The 20,510-nt window shown below is 46.1% G+C and overlaps 1 protein-coding gene across 1 annotated transcript in view; it reads left to right on the top strand.

Annotated features, from left to right (window-relative positions):
• The window catches only part of LOC143110355 (mitogen-activated protein kinase-binding protein 1-like), a 23,920-nt gene extending 3,728 nt beyond the window's left edge, over positions 1-20,192 (top strand). The window contains exons 5-31 of the mRNA XM_076273223.1: positions 895-1,065; positions 1,231-1,368; positions 1,611-1,793; positions 4,666-4,683; positions 6,414-6,574; positions 7,389-7,578; positions 7,774-7,911; positions 8,516-8,700; positions 9,090-9,181; positions 9,421-9,546; positions 9,909-9,979; positions 11,011-11,132; positions 11,533-11,608; positions 11,901-12,012; positions 12,234-12,297; positions 12,460-12,570; positions 12,979-13,184; positions 13,314-13,351; positions 13,525-13,737; positions 14,229-14,490; positions 15,726-15,854; positions 16,244-16,325; positions 17,103-17,386; positions 18,098-18,643; positions 18,960-19,010; positions 19,335-19,420; positions 19,968-20,192. Coding sequence (XP_076129338.1) covers positions 895-1,065; positions 1,231-1,368; positions 1,611-1,793; positions 4,666-4,683; positions 6,414-6,574; positions 7,389-7,578; positions 7,774-7,911; positions 8,516-8,700; positions 9,090-9,181; positions 9,421-9,546; positions 9,909-9,979; positions 11,011-11,132; positions 11,533-11,608; positions 11,901-12,012; positions 12,234-12,297; positions 12,460-12,570; positions 12,979-13,184; positions 13,314-13,351; positions 13,525-13,737; positions 14,229-14,490; positions 15,726-15,854; positions 16,244-16,325; positions 17,103-17,386; positions 18,098-18,643; positions 18,960-19,010; positions 19,335-19,420; positions 19,968-20,192 — 4,080 coding nt within the window. The remainder of the gene's footprint in view (positions 1-894; positions 1,066-1,230; positions 1,369-1,610; positions 1,794-4,665; positions 4,684-6,413; positions 6,575-7,388; positions 7,579-7,773; positions 7,912-8,515; positions 8,701-9,089; positions 9,182-9,420; positions 9,547-9,908; positions 9,980-11,010; positions 11,133-11,532; positions 11,609-11,900; positions 12,013-12,233; positions 12,298-12,459; positions 12,571-12,978; positions 13,185-13,313; positions 13,352-13,524; positions 13,738-14,228; positions 14,491-15,725; positions 15,855-16,243; positions 16,326-17,102; positions 17,387-18,097; positions 18,644-18,959; positions 19,011-19,334; positions 19,421-19,967) is intronic.
• Positions 20,193-20,510: the final 318 nt, after the last annotated feature.

Genomic DNA, 20,510 nt, shown 5'->3' with positions numbered 1-20,510 from the left:
ATGAGGTTCCTTATTTTTCAACGGTGTTCTTCACAGTGTAAGGTTCTGAATGCTGTGGAGGACCATTTTAACAGGGTTCTTTGGTTCCACAATAGTACACCTTTTGACAGTTCCTTCACGGATATAAGATCTGTCTATCTAAACGGCATACACAGAATGTATTTACAGTATATTTATTTATGATATATTATATATGTTTATCTTTAAGTTATCTGTGACCTGTCAGATCAGAGTTTGTGCTGTCTGCTATGGTGTTTGCTGTGCTAAAGAGGCACAGCCAGACACACACACACACACACACACACACACACACACACACACACACTGAGGAGGCTAATCTTGTTACATGAGGGAGTTAATCTCATTGCTCAGGACATTTCCTTCTCCATTGTTCTTGGACCTGAATGGGCTGCTCTGTTTATGGGCCACCCTCATCCCCCTTCATGACCTTCGGCCTTTGTGTGGGGCAACACACTCTCAGATTACAGTAACGCTCGCACAGACAGGATGAACTTTGACCCCTGAGGGTGGTGGAAGAATTCTGTGGGTGTCAGAGGCAAATATTTCAGAATGCTCTGTCATGGGTTCAGCAATTTTCTTCTGCTGTTATTATGGCAGCCCATTTTCTGTGGCAAGGCTCTTTCCTGTCTGGTCGAATGGAACAGTTGTCTTGTCTCTCTGTGTTCAGTGATAAGTTGTATACTATTTCTCATTTTAATTGTTTATTGTCCTATCTTTTTACTTTTCTCACACCATATTTTATTTTTGCGTCTTTCCCTCTCTTTTCCTCTGTTCTTTTTCTTTCTTATTTTTCTTTCTATTCTAATGATCTCTCGTTCCTTCCCACTTCCTCCCTTTCTTCTCACCTCGCCTCTCTTTCTCTGACACCCCCAGTGTGGCCACCTGCCAGCGGTGCGTGTGTGGGACGTGTGTGAAGGCTCCCAGGTGGCCGAGCTGCAGGGTCATAAGTATGGTGTGTCCTGCGTGGCCTTCTCGCCCAACAGCAAGTACATCGTCAGCGTGGGCTACCAGCATGACATGAGTGTCAATGTCTGGGCCTGGAAGGTACTAAACACACACACACACACACACACACACACACACACAAAAACACACACACACACACACACACACACACACACACACACACACACACACAGAGAAATGTATGTGACATAAAACACAAAGTATGTGTGAACAACACTGTTTGATCTCTATTTTTTGCTTCAGAGAAATATTGTGGTGGCTGCCAATAAGGTGTCCAGTAAAGTGACGGCGGTGTCCTTCTCAGAGGATAGCTCTTACTTTGTGACGGCAGGAAACAGGCATGTCCGCTTCTGGTACCTCGATCACTCTGGTTCTGCCAAGGTACACCACTAATGACAAAGATTTGCTGCAAAGATTCAAATTTAACTTCTAGTTTAACTACCGATTTATGAGAGTATGCCTTGGCATGTAAATGACGAAACTAAACTAAGAAATGTGAGCACAGAATATTCCCATGGTGTATTACTATGCAGATGATAATTGTTATGGTATGTTATGGTATATTTCTGTGGTATGTTATGGTAGATTACTGTGATATATCACTATGGTGTGTTTATCTGCAGGTTGACGGCCCGATGCCCTTAATGGGCAGATCTGGCCTGCTCGGAGAGCTCCAGAACAACTTCTTCTGTGACGTGGCATGTGGGCGTGGCAGTCAATCAGGAAGCACCTTCTGCATCACTTCCTCCGGGCTGCTGTGCGAGTTCAACGAGAGGAGGATGCTGGAGAAGTGGGTGGACCTCAGGGTGAGTGGTCCTAATGTAACACTAGTAACCTTGTCACTAAGTGACATGAAGAACTAATGTTAGGGCTATGTTTCTCCTCAATAGAGGCTTTGCCACTATTTCAAAAGAATCAATTTCATTAAATTAATTGTTTGACCCCATTCATTTCCTCCTGGTAATATAAAGATATTGGCAATCAATCAGAGACGAGTGTAATCTCACTTTGCAGTTGTTGGAAGAGCAGCCTGTAAGTCTTGCTGGTGTCTTTGTTCCCAGTGCAAGGAACACAGACACCAGCCCAGTGTTTCTCAGTCTCAGACCTCTGCTTCCTGATTCACTCAAGTGGAGATTCACCAGGTTGTCTGGTAAACATCAGTCAGCACACACACAGATAGGGTATCTGAACCTTGTTGACTCATTAGTGTAGGGACTTCCTTATTGGATTGTGGCCAACTATCAGAGGAAGCTGAGGCCAACTGCGGCTCCAGGTCGAAGCTATTATTTGACTATGCCTTGGCTAGACCTGTGGGGCTGGCCCGCACTGACCTTCCTGTGTGTTAGTGTGCATGCGTGCATGCGTGTGTGTGTGTGTGTGTGTGTGTGTGTGTGTGTGTGTGTGTGTGTGTGTGTGTGTGTGTGTGTGGTGTGTGCATTTTGTCAATGAGGCCTATGTGGATATAATGACTTTTTAGTTGATTTAACCCCTCCAAAAGTGTGTGTGTGTGCGTGTGTGTGTTTGTGAGAGTGACCTGTCTGTGTGTGTGTGTGTGTGTGTGTGTGTGTGTGTGTTACCCTTCCTATGTGGTAGGGTCAGTGTGAGATTAGGGTCAGAGGGGCCTCCTCTGTAATCTCCTGTTGGGAAGTAACAGAATACATGTAACAGGATTACGTATTTAAAATAACAAATTTAAGCAACTATATTTGAATACAGTATTCAGAATTCAGAGTCAACTGCACTGGCAGGAGTCATGCATCCATGAATGTACCTCAGTCCTAAAAGCCTGAAGCAAGTGCCTTAACTGGAAAGGTGAACTGTATAAAAATTTTTTTTAGGTAAGACAGCCTTTTGAAGGCACTTCATCGTTTACATGTATGGTTCTTGTGGTGACCATAGACATTCATAAACTTAGGCAGACATATAGACATATACATAATAGAATAGAAATAGAATCAAGTAATTAATAATTGAATATAAACATTTATTTTAAGTGAAAAATATGAATAGTCAATGTTTTTTTTTAAATACTTTAAAAATATATATTCAGGCCTAGAAATAAGAAGTATAATGTGAGCCTCCTTCACGGCCTGGTCAGAGGCTTGGTCAGTCTTCAACAGGTGAAGTGGCACAACCCAGGGTTAAAATGCAACGATGCCAGTATCGCTTGGGCTTGATGTCCTCCACTTGGTCATCCTCCTTCTTCTGGGTTTTCCCGTTCTTCCCACTGCGCCTCTCTGCCTTTTCCTGGCCTTCTTCTCAGCCTTGCCGAGAGCTTTCAGCTGTTTCTTCCTCTCAGCGTCCCTGACCTTCTTCTCCAGCTCCATGAGCTGCTTCAGCTTTCTCCAGCTTCAGCCTTCTCCAGCTCGCAGCTGATCTGCTTTCATGTCTTTACAGGCACTGGTGCTGGGAGTATCCTGAAGAAGAAAAAAAAACATCTCTCAGATATAAGTTTTCTAACAGTAAGGCAAGTCAAGTTCTCATCTACAGGCCCCGGCCGTGGCGCGACTGGCTGGGGCACCTGCACCGTACGCCAGAGACCCGTGTTCGATTCCCGCCCCGTGGTCCTTTCCGGATCCCCCTCCCAACTCTCTCTCCCACTAGCTTCCTGTCATTCTTCACTGTCCTGTCTCATTAAAGGCATAAAAAGGCCAAAAAAAAAAGCTCTCATCTACAGTTGCCTTGACCATAGGGCATTAGGAAATAATTGTAGCGTTGGGAAGTACTGGGGAGCAGCATCACATTAGCGATGGCCTGGTGTTTCTTAAAGCACCAGCCCTTTTGGGGTTTTCTGCTCAGGGCAGTTCCACCCAGGTGTTTGGTACTCTGTATTATAAAACACATAAGTATGGGAATGTTCAAGAGATTTTGGAAACTTTACAGTTCAAGTTTATGTACAGTATATAGCCATTAACGTACACAGTGGTGATTCAGCATGCTTTAGACTTTATGCACTTTCACCATACACATTATACATACAGTATCAATTCATGGCCACTATTATCAGTGTTTTAGAAAAGCAAGCAATCATATCTCACCGCCAGTGTAGCTGGTTGGCCCCTGAGCTCCTTCATCAGCTTCTGTCTGCTGACAGCCACAGACATCAGAGCAGACCGCAGGGCCTCCTCTCTCTGCGTCCTCTCTCTCTCCCACTCTGCTCTCTCCTGAACACGATCTCTCTCCAGAGCCCTTAGCTCCACTGCGTGCTCCTCACTCTCCACCTGCAGGAGCTGCTGCAGGTTCCTATGGTTCTGCTCGAGAGCGGTGAAATAGTCATCCAGCTTCTTCAGCTCAGAGGCCCCGTACCCCAGCTCCACCTGTTTCGGGGTGACCCCCTCCTTATGTCCTGCCACACCATCAATCTTTACTCTCTTGCCATCCAAACGCCCTCTGATGGTGGTTGACAAAGTTGCCTTAAAGCTGCAGTTGGCAAGTCTGACAGATTGAGGGGACACATTTTTGAATGTTTACAACTCTCATGCCACCGAGCACCCTCTCATCAAGTTCGTGCTCGTCAGTGCGCACCAGACTGCACCAGACTGTGATTGACAGTCAGATCTGATTGGACCAGAAGAACCGGGAGCTGTGGATTTTTGCAAAACAAATAACAGGCTCTAGGTGGAGGCAGAAGTGCAGATTTTTTTCTAAAACCGGCTGATTTATGTTGTTCCGTCAGAGAATAGTGAGTCAGTTTCAGTAAATATGATCAAAAAAATCTTGCCAACTGCAGCTTTAAGGTGTCAGACCTTATGTTGTGGCTGATGACACCTACGAGGGTGACCTCCTCAGCACCCTCTCTCCCCAGGCTCTCTCTGATCTAGTGAGGAGCCTGCTCAACCAAGAGCTTGAGTGAGGATGGTATGCCACCTGTATGCCTTCTGCCCTCTCCATAATGGCTGATGGTGTGAGCTTATTCACAGCTGTATGTGTAGCCATGAAGATATACAGAAGTCTGTAATCAATCAGAAACAAATGAAGCTTAGGAGAGAATACATTGGCCTATTTACACTGTGACCTATTTTGCCTAATCAGTTTCCCCTTCGAATGTTAACAGGCTATGTGGCGGGAATCCTCACCACTGTCTACGTCATCACTTTTACTCGACGATTTTGTTTTATGAAGCCCTTGAAAACGATCTGGGTATTAATATATTTTTGTTACATGTAAGAGTCCGATTAAAACGGCCTACCTTTCAATCAGAAGATGGATGTAATGAATTCAATTATGAATTCAAGGTAAGAGTCCGATTAAAATGGCCTACCTTTCAATCAGAAGATGGATGTAATGAATTCAATTATGAATTCAAGGTAAGAGTCCGATTAAAACGGCCTACCTTTCAATCAGAAGATGGATGTAATGAATTCAATTACGAATTCAAGGTAAGAGTCCGATTAAAACGGCCTACCTTTCAATCAGAAGATGGATGTAACGAATTCAATTACGAATTCAAAGTAGAAAATCGAGCCAGAAATGTGTTTGCATGTCACTTTCTTTCTAAAAAAGAAAAGATAGAGCGATATGCAGCCATTGCTTTAGGTAAAAGGGTCTATGGAATTATTCATTGATTACTGATATCCATTTTTGTATTTAATATCCGTAGAGAAATGAGCTGCCATGAATGTGTAGATGTAGATAGGTAGATGGGTTTTTCAGTTAAACTGCTCTTTGCATTGTAAAAATAAACCCTGCACCTACCTGTAGCGTTTATGTGAGGATATGCATTAGAATATACTGTAAAACAGGTTGTGGGTTGTTGTTGACATTAACTATGGGTCTTACAACTTCACATAACCTCATATAACTGTATTATCCATTTCTAATAAAATGCAACACAATGCTGATGTAATCCAAAGTAATCACGTTAGTCACTGAGTAATCTATCGGAATACGTTACAAAATACATTTTAGGGCATGTATTCTGTAATCTGCAGTGGAATACATTTTAAAAGCAACCCACCCAACACACTGAGGAAACACTCAACAGTGGTTTGTGTGTGTGTGTGTGTATGTGTGTGTGTGTGTGTGTGTGTGTGTGTGTGTGTGTTCACCAGAGGTGTAAAAGTCTGGCTTCAGTAAAAGTCCTACCATGTATTGGTTCTACCTGTGCACTTAACATATGTGATTTCACTAATTAGCTGATCTACCTTAAGAATTGTGCTAGTTAGAATCAGATGATTAAGTGAAAGGTTGGAACCAAAATGTGGCAGGACTTTATCTTTCTGAAGCCAGACTTTTACACCTCTGGTGTTTACTGGCCTAAGTTTGCATTGTGTGTTTGCTTATAGAAGACAGTGAGAGTAGTTCAGGGCACCTTGGCTGTTAACTGCTTTTTCACACTAATACACTGAGCACACGTCAGACATGTATCCGGTAGATAAAAAGCCCATTGTGGTTACTGACCACTGCTCTTGTCGTCTCTGCTTTAGACGTCCATGGCCAGATCCTTATGGGTGACAGCAGATCGGATCTTCTGCGCGTGTGCAGAGGGCACCGTGCGCACCTTCAGCCCTGCGGACCTGCGCTTCTTGGGTACCTTGCCTCGCCCTCATCACCTGGGCACAGATGTGGCGGCTGTCACCCAGCCCAGGTGCGTACAGCCGGACATCACACAGCAGTGGTAGCTCACCTGGCCAAAGTGCACGTATAGATAGAAATGTATGCACTGTAAGGCCTTGCGCACACCAGTCTTGATGGTAAACTTTAGTTTAGGGAGCACATGTTAACCATTAATACATAATATGCATAACATATGTATTACATAATATGTATAATAATATGTGTATGTATTAGATGTATTACTGTGCAACAAGGTCTGTATTAAGCATCATTTGCACATTTATTAGGACTTTAATTGTATTTTGGATAAATGCTTTTTCTAAAACGGATAGTTCTGGTTCAGGTCGTGCCTAACAACGCCCCTTAGCTGTTCTAAAATCAGTGTCACCTACGGCCTCTCGGGGCTTATTGCTTAAATAAGCAACTAGTTGGTCTTGATCTAAAGTTATTGGTAGTATAGATCAAAATAGAGAGTTTATAGACACATAATACCTGCCTCAGGTACGAGGCCTGGCTGTGTGCTAGCTGTAGCCTGAGCTGCAGTGACTCACCTGATTGGATAAGGGGCAGTGCCAACATCAGCCATGGCATGGGTGTGCATCCACGCTTGAATTTTGAATGAATGTGTAAATGTTATTTAAATATAACAGAGACGTTGAATTGCAAACTTAAAAAGTGTTGAGGATGTAACTGCCATCTGGTGTTGCTTGGTTTTGCCCTGTGGTCTTTGGTCAGAAGGGCATCAGCTGGAGCACTGCTCTCCTCCCCTCTCAGATGCACTCAGTTTAAACTCTCAGTCTCTTACTCTTCCTCCTCATCCTCCTCTCTTGTCCATCTCCCATCAGCCACCTGTACTCCACCCAGCCAGATGCACACTATCCAGACACAGTGGCAGTGACCTTTGACCCTGCCAATGGTTGGGTGACGTGTGTGTATAACGATCACAGCCTGTACGTGTGGGATGTGCGTGACCTGCAGCGTGTGGGGAAGGTCTTTTCTGGCCTCTACCACTCCGCCTCTGTCTGGGACCTGCAGGTGTGTGTGTGTGTGTGTATGTTTGTGTGTGTCTCTGTGTGTGTGTGTGTGTGTGTGTTTATGTGTGTGTATGTATTAGTATAACCTTTCTTTTACACATGGAGTATACATTGTCAGTATGTGGATTGAATCTCGTGTGTGTATGAGTGTGCGCGTGTGTGTGTGTACATATAACCTCTTTTCCTTCCTCATCAGGTGTATCCAGACAGTCCTGACGCTACTGAATCGCTGCCTAGCTCCACCTCTTTCCTGACTTGCTCCGCTGACAACACCATCCGCCTGTGGCATTCCGATGGGCAGCGCTCTGTTCCCAAGGGCAACATCCTTAGCAATGTGAGTCTGCTTCTGACCGCTGCACATCATTTGTGACTGGTCAGACATTCCTTGTGGAATCTTGACTTTTTAGTGTTTTTGCTTAAATTTGTGTTTGTGTGTTTAAGGGTACAAGTGTGTTACTATGACTGTGTGTGTGGATGAGTGTTAGTGTGTGCGCGTGTGTGTGTGTAGGTGTGTGTGTGTGTGTGTGTGTGTGTGTGTGTGTGTGAGAGAGAGAGAGAGAGAGAGAGAGAGTATGTACTTGATTTTTGGGGTGCAGCAATGGGGCACTGGGGGAAACCTTTCAGAACCATGGACAACGGCCTTAGCAGAAGATATTATTGTGTGCATGTGTGTGTGTGTGTGTGTGTGTGTGTGTGTGTGTGTGTGTGTGTGTGTGTGTGTGTGTGCATGTGTGTGTGTGTGTGTGTTTCTGTGTGTGTGTGTGTGTGTGTGTGTGTGTGTGTGTGTGTGTGTGTGTGTGTGTGTGTGTGTGTGTGTCCATGTGTGTGTGTTTGTGTTTGTGTGTGTGTGCATGTGTCTGTGTGTGTGTGTGTGTGTGTTTGTGTGTGTGTTTTCTTCACTGAGTTTCATCCCATCTCTGTGTTCATCCCAACTGCAGGACCTGCTGAAGGTGATTTACGTGGAGAGTGGCAGTGCCACCATGCTGGACACAGACATGTGCAGCACCTCTGGGGTGGAGAAGCAGGACAGTGTGGCCCCCGAGGTCAGGACGGGCATCCGCACCATCGGCGTCAGTCCAGACGGCAGGCACCTGGCCTCAGGAGACCGCACCGGCACACTTAGGTAAACCCCCACCAACATGTGTGTGTGTTGTGTGTGTGTGTGTGTGTGTTTGCATGCCAGAGAAAGAGATTGTGTGAGAGAAAATGTGAAAGCAGTGACTGGTTATTGTCTTTCTTAATTGGCCTCAGGCAATTGAACCGATACACTCAGGTATACCTGTGTCTGCGTGTGTGTGTGTGTGTCTGTGTGTGTATGTGTGTGTGTGAGAGAGAGGGTGTAGATAGATAGATAGATAGATAGATAGATAGATCGATAGATAGATAGATAGATAGATATATAGATAGATAGATACTTTATTGATCCCCAAGGGGAAATTCAAGGGGGTGTGTGGCTATGCAACATTTAACAGAGAGCTTAACACTTTGACATTGTGTTGTGTTTGTGTTCAGGGTGCACAATCTGAGCAGCATGGAGGAGATTCTGAAGGTGGATGCCCATGACGCTGAGATCCTCTGTCTGGAGTACTCTAAACCTGAGACTGGTGAGTGTGTGTGTGTGTGTGTGTGTGTGTGTGTGTGGGTGTGTGTGTGTGTGTTTGTGTTTGTGTATTGTGAAGAATATTGATTGTTTACTCAGTAAGATGCAATTTGCTAATGTCTGTGGTGTGCATGTCTGTGTGTGTGTGTGTGTGTGCGCGTGTGTCTGTGTGTGTGTGTGTGTGTGTGTGTGTGTGTGTGTGTGTATGTGTGTGTGTGTGTGTGTGTGTGCGTGCCTCTTTAGGTCTGCGGCTGTTAGCGACTGCGGGTCGTGACCGTCTCATCCATGTGTTGAACGCTGAAGAAGACTACAGCCTGCTGCAGACGCTGGATGAGCACTCTTCCTCCATCACCGCCGTACGATTTGCTGGTGAGTTAAATACAGGATTCAGTCATATAATATATTATATGTAGCATAGAGGAGGTGCTATTTTACAAACCTAATAAACCCATTCCTTCTATACAGCCATCCTTCCTTGTGTACTATTAGAACTTTTAATCCATATCTGTCTGTGCATGTGTATGTATGTGTGTGCATGTGTGTGTGTGTGTGTGTGTGTGTGTGTGTATGTGTGTGTGTATGTGTGTGTGTTTGTGTTTGTGTTTGTGTTTGTGTTTGTGCATAGATAGATAGATAGATAGATAGATACTTTATTGATCCCCAGGGGAAATTAAAGCATGTATGTGTGTACCATAGATCTTTTTAATGTTTCTGTTTTCTTGGATCTGCAGCGGCCGATGGGAAGGTGAAGATGATCAGCTGTGGAGCTGACAAGAGTGTCTACTTCAGGACAGCCCACAGGGTGAGATTTTCAGATGAGGTGATCGCACCATAGCTCCATCCTCCTGCATGATCATTAAGGTTCAGATCAGGATGCCAATGCTGGAATTTGGATTCACATTGGGAGATAGGGGTGAGGGTCTGAAGTCCCCTGATTTGCTCTTCTTTAAGATGGAGAGGCTGTCATGAACTCATATGCCTAGGCGCACGTGTAGCAGTCATTTGTTTAGTTGGGGGCAGGCGGCTGGAGTAAGTGTGGTGTGATTCTCTGTGTTTTTGTGTTGGGTTGGCAGTTTGGTGGGTCAGCTGACAGCCTTGCCAGGTGTTGTCCAGATGCCAGCATGTTCATGCTGTGCCCAATATGAAAAACACTGATCTGAAGTTCACATTTCAGTGCAGCTGACTTGGATGAAACTGTGGAGTGGATTGCTAAACCGCAGAAAACTTTTTTTTTCCACCGTTATCACTGTAACTACTCACAGCATCCACCTAAATTAGGTCTCATTAGCAAGTTTTTAAAAGTTTCTTTCTACAGATAAACAAGGAAGTTGGAGTGGCCCATTAAGAGCTGAATCCTCTTACTAAGGTTTTTTATTCAGGACTTAGAGAGCTTATTAGCTGTACAAGTAAACAGCTTTGTTCAGTCTTTCATTGCTCTGTCGTTTCTCTTTGTTTGGTTTTGTTTTGTTTGGTCATCCTAGCCAGCGTGTAGCTCTCATTCCTCTCTTTTTGTCTCATGCGCTCAGCATACCACAGGTCATTAGTGGCGTCTTTAGCGGTTTGTGAGTCTGAGTGGCTCTTATGTAATCGCTTTATTGTCCACTTGCATTATGGAACTCTGCAGACCACTTTTAATGATGCTCTCCTCCCTGTTCGGTTAAAAGGTTTTAAGTCTTGATGCTTTGCAAGTCTGCAAGTTTTCTTGAAGTTCACTTTGCAGTACCCAGGTTTGAGGTCAAGGGCATATTTCAAATAGTTCAGTGACACATTAAAGTGCATACAGAAAGTCTTGTACATTAACTCGTTGACCTTTTGACCCTTTGGCCTGGATAGACACTCAGAGGAATGGAGTTCAAGCGCACTCATCATGTGGTGAGGAAGACCAGCCTCGCTGATATGGATGTGGATCCCACATGCAAATACGCAGCTGTGGGATGTCAGGACCGCAGCATCAGGTGTGTGTGTGTGTTTGTGTGTGTGTGTGTGTGTGTGTGTGTGTGTGTGTATGTGTGCGTGTGTGAGTGTGTGCATTTGTGCGTGTGTGTGTGTGTGTGTGTGTGTGTGTGTGTGTGTGTGTGTGTGTGTGAGTGTGTGCATTTGTGTGTGCGTGTGCATTTGTGTGTGTGTGTGTGTGTGCGCGCGCGTGTGCTAATCTCAAGATTCTGCTGATCCTGATTAGGCCTGATTCTTAAAATGCTCTTAAAGTTCTTCAAATGTCCTGATTCTTTAAGTTCTGGACTCTCTTTGATCCGTTACCATCACATTGTAACATGTGTATCAGCAGGTCTGTTTTGTCTTCAGTGGAGCAATAGCCCTGATGTCTGTTGTCTGTGTACTGTCTTTATCTCTGGTCAGGATCTTCAACATCAGTAATGGCAAACAGAAGAAGTCCTTTAAGGGCTCCCAAGGCCTGGATGGCAGCCTACTGAAGGTTTGATCGTGTTCTGTCTGCATGTGTGTTTATAGTGTAATACCCTGTGTGTATGTAGCTGAGAGGGAACAACTACTGTTGTTTAGTTTCTAAGGTGTATAGGTGTCATGGTGCAGAGTGCATACAGCAAGTTTGAGACATAGATACTGTCTGGTGTTCTGGTGCCAGGTTGACTTAGTTTGTATGTGTGTGTGTGTGTATGTATGTGTGTGTGTGTGTGTGTGTGTGTGTGTGTGTGTGTGTGTGTGTGTATGTGTGTGTGTGTGTGTGTGTGTGTGTGTGTGATCCACAGGTCCAAACTGACCCTTCAGGACTCTATGTGGCCACAAGCTGCTCTGATAAGAACATCTGCCTGTACGACTTCCACTCAGGAGAGTGCGTGGCCACCATGTTTGGTCACTCAGGTAACTGTCGCCCAGGCTACTGCCTAGCAGCAGGTGTGGCACAGGAGGCTAGTCTTAAGGGCTCCAGGGAACATGGACTACATCACAGCTACATACACATATACATTTATTAATTTAGCAGCTACTCGTTAATTCATTTTATTCATTTATTCAAGTATATCTCACATTCTCTCCCTCTCTCTCGCTCTCTCTCCCTCTACCATCTACTTCACTCGCTACAGAAATTGTAACAGGCATAAAGTTCACCAGTGACTGCAGGCATCTGATCTCTGTGTCTGGAGACAGGTAAGGCAGTGACAGACACAAATACAACCCCATCTGACTCTCACCTTCACTGCCAGAGGATTCCTTTCTGCTAAATTAATGTCTGCTAAATTAATACGAGTGAATGTAAACGTAAACGTTTATTATTAATGGTTATTATTGCTGTTATCGTCATCTCTGCAGCTGCGTCTTTGTGTGGCGTCTGGCCCCTGAGTTGACCCTCAACATGCGGGAACACATGGCACTGCGCAAGAAGGCACAGACTGGCACCATGGGCAAGAATCCCAGAGTCAGGTACGTACGCCACCTGGCAGGTGCGCTAGATACACTTTAACAGGACAGCGAGGAATTAGGATTAGGTACAAAACCATGCAGGCTGGCAGGACAAACGCAGTTGGCTAAAGATCCCACGTACACAGCAGGCTAGAGATCCAGAATAGTTATACAATAGTTACGATATAGAATTGAATACAGAATAATTATATTTGTAGTTACACAACAAGCAAGACATCTGCAGTCACTACATAGCCAGTCTTAGCAGCTTGGTTCTGTCTTAAAGGTTGTCAATAAATGGTCTTTCTATCAATAAATGTTTTATATCAAATAGATCAGACATCTTCTTACTATCAAGTACTACGGTAATTATTAACTATGTGTGTTTTTGGTCTGTGTGCGTGTGTGTCTTTGTGTGTGTGTGTGTAGGCAGGAGCTGCACAGTGCTCCATCACTGATTGGTTATCAGGACACAGACAGTGAGAAGGAGGAGGAAGAGGAGGAGGAAGAAGAGGATGTTGATGATGAAGAGATGAAGGTGTATCAGGGAGAAGAGGCAAGGGAAGAGGAACTCAATAATCAGAGAGATGCCCTGCAACATACTACCTCTGAGAGCAGTGTAGGGGAAGACATGGGTAAGTTGCATGTGGACACACACACACACACACACACACACACAAAAACAAATGCACCCACTTGCGTAAACAGGTAAACACATACTCACACAATCAAATAGGTGTTCACTTGTTCTCTCTGCCTTTCAGGAGCTTCAGATGTCGTTGCTGAGTGGGAGCCCGTCCAGGTCTGTGTTTTCCTCTAAAACCCTCACACACACACACAAAGAGACATTACATACAGACAGACAGACACACACACACACACACACACACACACACACACACACACACACACACACACGCACACGCACACTGATTAATTATACTATACCACTACTTCCCCCTCTCTTGTCCGCAGGTCCAAACAGGGGCTGACAATCCTCCCCGGCTTGCTGGTCCGGTTGAGGCCCAAGCCCGTCCCCGTCGGCGCTGGTCCTGTCGGGTCAGCTCCGTGGAGCTGGTGGTCCAGTCCATGATGGAGCTGAGGCAGCTGGACCTGCTGTCCAAAATTGACCCAGAGGAGAACAGCCCGGAGCCCCAGCGCTGTACTTCCATCCAGAAGGGGGCAGTGGTGAGCTCAGCATGTCTGGTGCCTTACAGGCCTTGCTATGAACTCAGCATCAGGACCAGTGTGGTCATCCCTCACACTTCAATGCCATTTTTTGTCTTCAGTGTAAAGTTCCTATGTAAAATACTGCCCCCTAGTGGTCCTAAACCATACTCACAAGACAAGACAGGAAGACTGAAAGTAATGCATTGTTTCCCTGGGAACAAATCCTAATGCCTTCCTGTTCACAATGTAAATGTAAAAGTACTACTAACAGTCACCTTCATGTTTTGATGTTGAATAATGACTTGATCATGTTCCTGTAAAACAATCAATTGTCTAAAATTAAGTTTAAGCACAGCATACTGGAGATATCACATCATACCTCGATCGCCCTAGGTCAACCTCCTCCTGCTCCTCCTCTTTCTCCCTCTCCTCTCTTCCTCCTCTCTTCTTCCTCCTCCTCCTCCTCCTCCTCTGCTGTCTCTCTCTCATTTCCTCCCTCTGCTCCTTAGGATCCCCCGGGGGCCCGTGTGAAGAGGCGCAGGCCACGCCCCCACTCCGCCTGGTTGGCCCCTGCCCTGACCCCTGAACCCGAGGGGGTGGTCCTGTACCCTGAGCAGCAGTGGGGCGGCAGCGGCGAGTTCCAGGTGAGGGCGGGCCACAGGTACAGCCAGGACTCGCAGGACTCCCGGGGGTCCCACAGCCGCAGCCCGGACAGCGCAGGGTCCCTGGGCTACTGCAGCGGCGTGTCCAGCCCCGACCACAGGAACCTCGGTGAGATACCGCTAGCAGGCTAATGGTAGCGTTAGATGTATACAGACAACAGACATAAGTCCCTTACCCACCTGAGGGATTTTTGTAGTTCCTAGAACATAACGTTCCTAGAACCCTTTTTTTTCTTGTGTTCCGACCGGACCAATTTGGGGATTTTTAAGTTCCTCTGACCGCAGTTCCTATAACTCTTTCAGCTCCTACTTCAGGGTAGGGTCTTTTCCCTTTTCCGCATACAGTACAGTAGGAACCCTTAGTGACCTAGGTCTACATGATTGGTCCAACTAATAACTCACGCCCACTTTCAACCCAAGTTGAATGGGCAATTTGCAATTGAATGGGCAACCAGTTGCTATGATCACGTGGCCATTGCGAATGCAAATTGCAAAACCAGTTTTGGGGAGAGTAGTTAGTAGAACTGTATAAATGTGGACTGTTCCTATAACTACGTTCAACAAATGTGTTGTCCCTATCTGGACACAGAGATGTGTTAAAAATAGGGCTGTCAATCGATTAAAAAATGTAATCTAATTAATTACAATCGCATATATAATTTTTGCTGTGAAAGTATTTTAAATATTTAAATTCAAATTAATCATTGAATAATCAGCATTAGTGACATTCAAGTTCAAAGACTCTTTTATTATTATTTTCACTGTTCAAATAATTGCCATAATGATATGACCTAATATGCTGAGGAAATAAATTCAAAAGTGCTTCGGGAAGAAGTTTTTTTTTCACATACACAAGCATTTCAGGCCACAGATATAACCTACGGGAAACAATGAAAATAAATTAACACTCCCCTCAATGTCAACACTTATTTCTTTGCATTGATGTGCGACTATAGAGTTGATGAACTCCGGTGATATGCAAATTCCTTGCTGCAGGCATTGCAGAGGACTTTATTTTCAACACTTTATTTTGTATCAACACCATCAGGCCGTTTTTTAAAAGTAAATGTTCCAATCAATGATCCAGGCAGCACATTTTCTTCTCTCTCCTTCATTTTACAGTCTAAATTTTGCTGACTAGAATGGCTCGGGGTCAGCCCTAGTTAAAAACAACGCAAGTTGTGTTGTTTTTAACACTTTCGTTTTAAGAGTGTATGTTCCTGTAACTACTTGTTCGGAAAAAGCCTGTATTCACACGCACATGCATGCACATACAAACACACACACACACACACACAAAAACACACCCTTCAATGACACACCCTTTCCACATCCCTGTTGTAGACTCTGAGAGCCTGGAGGGCCTCAGCACAGACACGGATGACATCCACACGGATGACAATACAGAGGAAGAGGATGAGGAAGATGAAGATGCTCACTTTGAGACGCTATCAGACCTCAGAAGCAGCACTGGTATGCCAGCATCAGGAGTAAATGTGGTCACATATAAGTCACATATAATGCTATATCGCACTTCACGTTTTTTCTGTTTTATGTCCACAAAAGTAAAAAGAGGGTTCATACTCCAAGGCTCTTATAATTTCTCTTCTATTAGTATAAAGATCATCGTTTTTAGAGGTTATTGTGAATCGTAAATCATTGCAAGACTCACATCTTACTTCCCCTTGCACAGCTTACACAACTTGATGAGCCCAAATAGGTCACTAGGGCAATGATCAGTATTTGACATTTAACATGTAACTTGACAGGGTGACAGAAATGAATGTATTGATTGTGTTCTTGTGTCTTAACTGTGTTGCTGTACTGATGCATGTGTTGTTGTTATTGTTGTTTACTTCTAGGAAGCCTTGGGAGAACTCTACACAGACCACTGCAGAGGACCACCATCTCTGCTCGCTTCCTAGCTCAGGGGCACACCACCAGGTATGTGTGTGTGTGTGTGTGTGTGTGTGTGTGTGTGTGTGTATGTGTGTAAATTCTCTTATCTTATTCCTTTTCCTCTCACCAGTACACATAGGATGAGTGTGTATGTGTGTGTTTGTGTGTGTGTTTGTGTGTGTGTGTGTGTATGTGTGTTTGTGTTTGTGTTTGTGTGTGTGTGTTTCAGTACTCGGTTGGATAATCCACCGTCTTACAGTCTTTTATTCTATTACCCCATGTCAACGTCAGAGGCAGCTCTTGAGCCTGTTGCTAACCCTACCAACCAGACTCAAAGTCTCTACGTCTGTCTCCTAGAGACAAGCACAAGTGTCCTGATCGTGCCCTGGTTCTACTGCATGCCAAGTGGCCATGGCTGTGTCAGTGGATGGCCAACTATGGTGTCTAATCCTGTTCTGTCCTGACTGTGCTTAATAAGTCCCTTGGCTCTGGAAGCGCCACTGACCAGAACATTGGTCCCTCAATCCCTGCTGTGATCCAATTCTCTCTCCTGGACCACTTTGTCCTTTGTCCAATTCTCTCTCCTGGACCATTTTGTCTTACTGTTTTGTCTCACAAGAACCTGCTCCCCGTGGAGTCTTTCTCATCAAGACACCCTTCTGACCTTCCCCCTTGACATCCCCCTCTTCCAGGGCTCACTCTCCCTTGTTACCCTCTAATCAAAAGAACCCTAGAAGTGAATCAAGAAAACCATAGAACCAAGATCTGTAGAACGTTCTCATCAAGAGAACCGTTCTCACGAGTGTTCCCTCTTTGTTCTAGGAGTCACTCCCGCATCCCGCGACGGAAGGATGAGTTTCAGAGTGTTGGCGAGCGGTCCCTAGTCTCCAGTGTGCGCCCCCTGCTGACAGACGAGGGCCAGTACAGGAGCTCCGACGCCCAGGGCCTAGAGAGGGGCAGTGCGGGCAGGGCCGCCGTGCCCATGCGCAGGAGGACCCCAGGGGCATGCGCAACCAGGGTCATGGCGCCCAGTGCCCGGGCCCCGCCGCTGATGCAGAAGTCCCTCTCCGCTCAGAACCTGTCCGGAGATGGTGCATCTCTCTGCCGTATGACTCCTTTATTCTCTATGGGGCTTTGGTGTGTGATAGATAGATAGATAGATAGATAGATAGATAGATAGATAGATAGATAGATACAGTAGATAGATAGATACTTTATTGATCCCCAAGGGGAAATTCAAGGAAGTGTGGGACGTGCCAGAGGCTTTTTCCCAAAGCGGCAGGGCCTTTCATCCTTACATCCTGTATTGGGGTCTTTTGTTTCTAGCAATTGTGGGGGTTTTGCTTCTAATGTTTGCAAAAAAGTGAAGAGTGTGGGTCATACCAGAGGTTTCTTTTTTTTGCAAAAATGGCATGGGCACGCAGCCATTTCTTTCTTTTTGTTCTTTTAATTTGTAATTCAACTTAAAGTGACTTAAACAAAAATAAACACTTTATGTGGTGCCGTATACAACTACTTGTTTTTTGTGTATATTGTTGTTTTAGAAACCTGTATGAACTTCTCTCCATGAAACCAAATAAGTTGGGTGTGTTTGGACAGTAACGTCTAAAGGTCTGAAAAGCTGATACAGAAAAGGCAGTCAAAGGGGTTCCACAAAGAGAGATAGAGTTAGAATTCTAAGGTAGAGGTAGAATTCTAAGTAGTAGAGGTAGTGTTCTAAGCACGAGCGCTTATGGGAGCAGGTCAGAGTGTGTGGGTATCCATGATCCTGAGCTGGTTCTCTGTGTTCTGTGGTGTGTGTGTGTGTGTGTGTGCAGGTCGGAGAGCCATCACGCCGTCTCGCCTGAGGAGAGACCTCCAGCTCGCTCCACCCTCCTCCCCTCAGCGCACCCCGTCCCCCTCGGTGACCTCCGTCAGCACGCCCTCCTCCCCACCCCAATCCTGGAGGTCCCGCTCCTACATGAGCCCCACCACCAGCTCCAAGGCCAAGGTCTGCCGCTCCGTGTCCGTCGGAGAGGGCCTCAACCTGGGCAGTGGCTCAGCCGAGGCTGGCCTTGGGTCCCCCGGAGTCCTGGAGCCCAGCTTGGGGAGCCCTGCCAAGGCACCATTGAGGGCCCGCCTCTCTGTGGAGGGGACCAGCTTTGATAGGCTGAGCACCCATGCTCTCTCAGCCAATCACAAGGAGGCACAGGAGTATGCACTGTACGGGAGCAGAGAGGGCCTGATGAATCAGCTCAGCCAGGCGTTTCCGGACAACAAGGAGCAAATGTTTGTGGGGAAGCGAGTGGAGGATTGTGGGAAGGAGCGGCCTCTGATGGCCGTGCAGGCGTTCTCCGTGGTCACCGAGGACTCGTCCAGCGCAGGTGGGCTTCGCCGCCACCGCCGTTCGTCCTCCATCATCATGGCAACTGTGCCGCTGCAATATCTTCCTCATCATCATCTTCCTTATGACTATCATCTTCCTCCTTCTCACCATCATCTTCCTCATGACTATCATCTTCCTCCTTCTCACCATCATCTTCCTCATGACTACCATTTTCCTCCTTCTCACCATCTTCCTCATAACCATCATCTTCCTCCTCCTTATCATCTTCCTCACGAGCACTCATCTCTCCCTCCCTGCTGCTCCTCTGCCTCGTGGCCTGTTTGCCACTCTGCTCTTAACCCTGTGTGCTCCAGTGTGTCCTGCCACTCCACAGGTGAGGAAACTGAAGCTGAGGCTCAAGCTTGGTGTGTCAGGGCACTTTCTCTCTCTCTCTCTCTCTCTCAATCTCTCTCTCTCTCTCTGTTTTCCTATCTGCCTTCCTCTGTTTTCTCCTCTCTCGTCCTCTTTTCTATAACCTAATATGTGTTTGCTCAAATGATATCCTCCCACTCCCACTCATCATGTAAGTACAGGGACACGGTATTGGCTCTAACGTTCGAGGACTGAGGTGCAGCTGGAGGCCCTCAGTATCATTGACTTGTCATTACTGCTTGAGACTGTACCGTATCATTGCTAAGAGCGTTCTGTCGTGTTCTGCTGTGTTCTAGTCGTGTTCTGCTGTGTTCTAGGCACAGAGGTCAGCGTGGAGACGTGCCGAGAGGCTGCAGGGGAGCTCCAGAGGACGGTGGAGAGGACCATGCAGCTCTACAAGATGGTGAGCAGGATGCAGACTCCATACGTTTCAGCCTTATCTGTAGCCCTTTTTGGGGGCAGCCGTGGCCTACTGGTTAGCGCTTCGGACTTGTAACCGGAGGGTTGCCGGTTCGAACCCCGACCAGTAGGCCATGGCTGAAGTGCCCTTGAGCAAGGCACCTAACCCCTCACTGCTCCCCGAGCGCCGCTGTTGTTGCAGGCAGCTCACTGCGCCGGGATTAGTGTGTGCTTCACCTCACTGTGTGCAGTGTGTTTCACTAATTCACGGATTGGGATAAATGCAGAGACCAAATTTCCCTCACGGGATCAAAAGAGTATATATACTTATACTATATATTATACTTTCCTCAATCTATGCACGTCTACTTTATATCCACCAAACGTTGTATTCTTTACACTGTGTCACCCATGCTTGCATGTTGTCCACCCCTGGCAGGTAGATGGAGAGGGTTGGTGATTTTGTGTGTGTGTGTGTCTATAGTCATACACTAATGCAACTCTGTGTGTGTGTGTGTGTGTGTGTGTGTGTGTGTTGTCTCCGCGGGCAGGTGAATGGCGGAGGCTGCCTTGGGGGTGCTGAGCAGGAGGAGATGGAGCGTGTGCTGGGGGAGGCGTTGGGCCGAGTGCGCTCCGTGGTCGACTGTGTCCCAGCAACAGCGCCCAGGGTGGGGGAGGGACAGGCAGGGGGAGGGGGGGTGGCCCTGGCTCTGCTGGAGCAATACTCTCAGCTGCTGCTAAAATCTGTGGAACAGCGACTGGTGAGCAAGGTCTGATCTCTCGCTCTCGCTCTCTCACACACACACACACACACAAACACACACACACACACACACACACACACACACACAGACACACACACACACACACACACACAGGCACACACACACACAGTGCTAATATAAGTGCACTTACATACAGACACACTGACATACAGACACACTGACATACACAGACATACATACATACACTACTACAGTATGTACATACACAATAGCATGGACTGTGTGGAGAGCTTTGAAAATGTGAAAGCTGTATTGCACCACTTCTATTTTGCACATGTTGACTTTAGAGAAGGTCCTGAGTGTTTGTTC

The sequence above is a fragment of the Alosa pseudoharengus genome, unplaced genomic scaffold (assembly GCF_046254945.1).
Source record: "Alosa pseudoharengus isolate Yale_2024_CS ecotype anadromous, Long Island Sound unplaced genomic scaffold, YU_APseudo_1.1 YU_APseudo_1.1_scf_7, whole genome shotgun sequence".
NCBI lineage: Eukaryota > Metazoa > Chordata > Actinopteri > Clupeiformes > Clupeidae > Alosa > Alosa pseudoharengus.
This window is presented reverse-complemented; position numbering and strand designations above follow the sequence as displayed.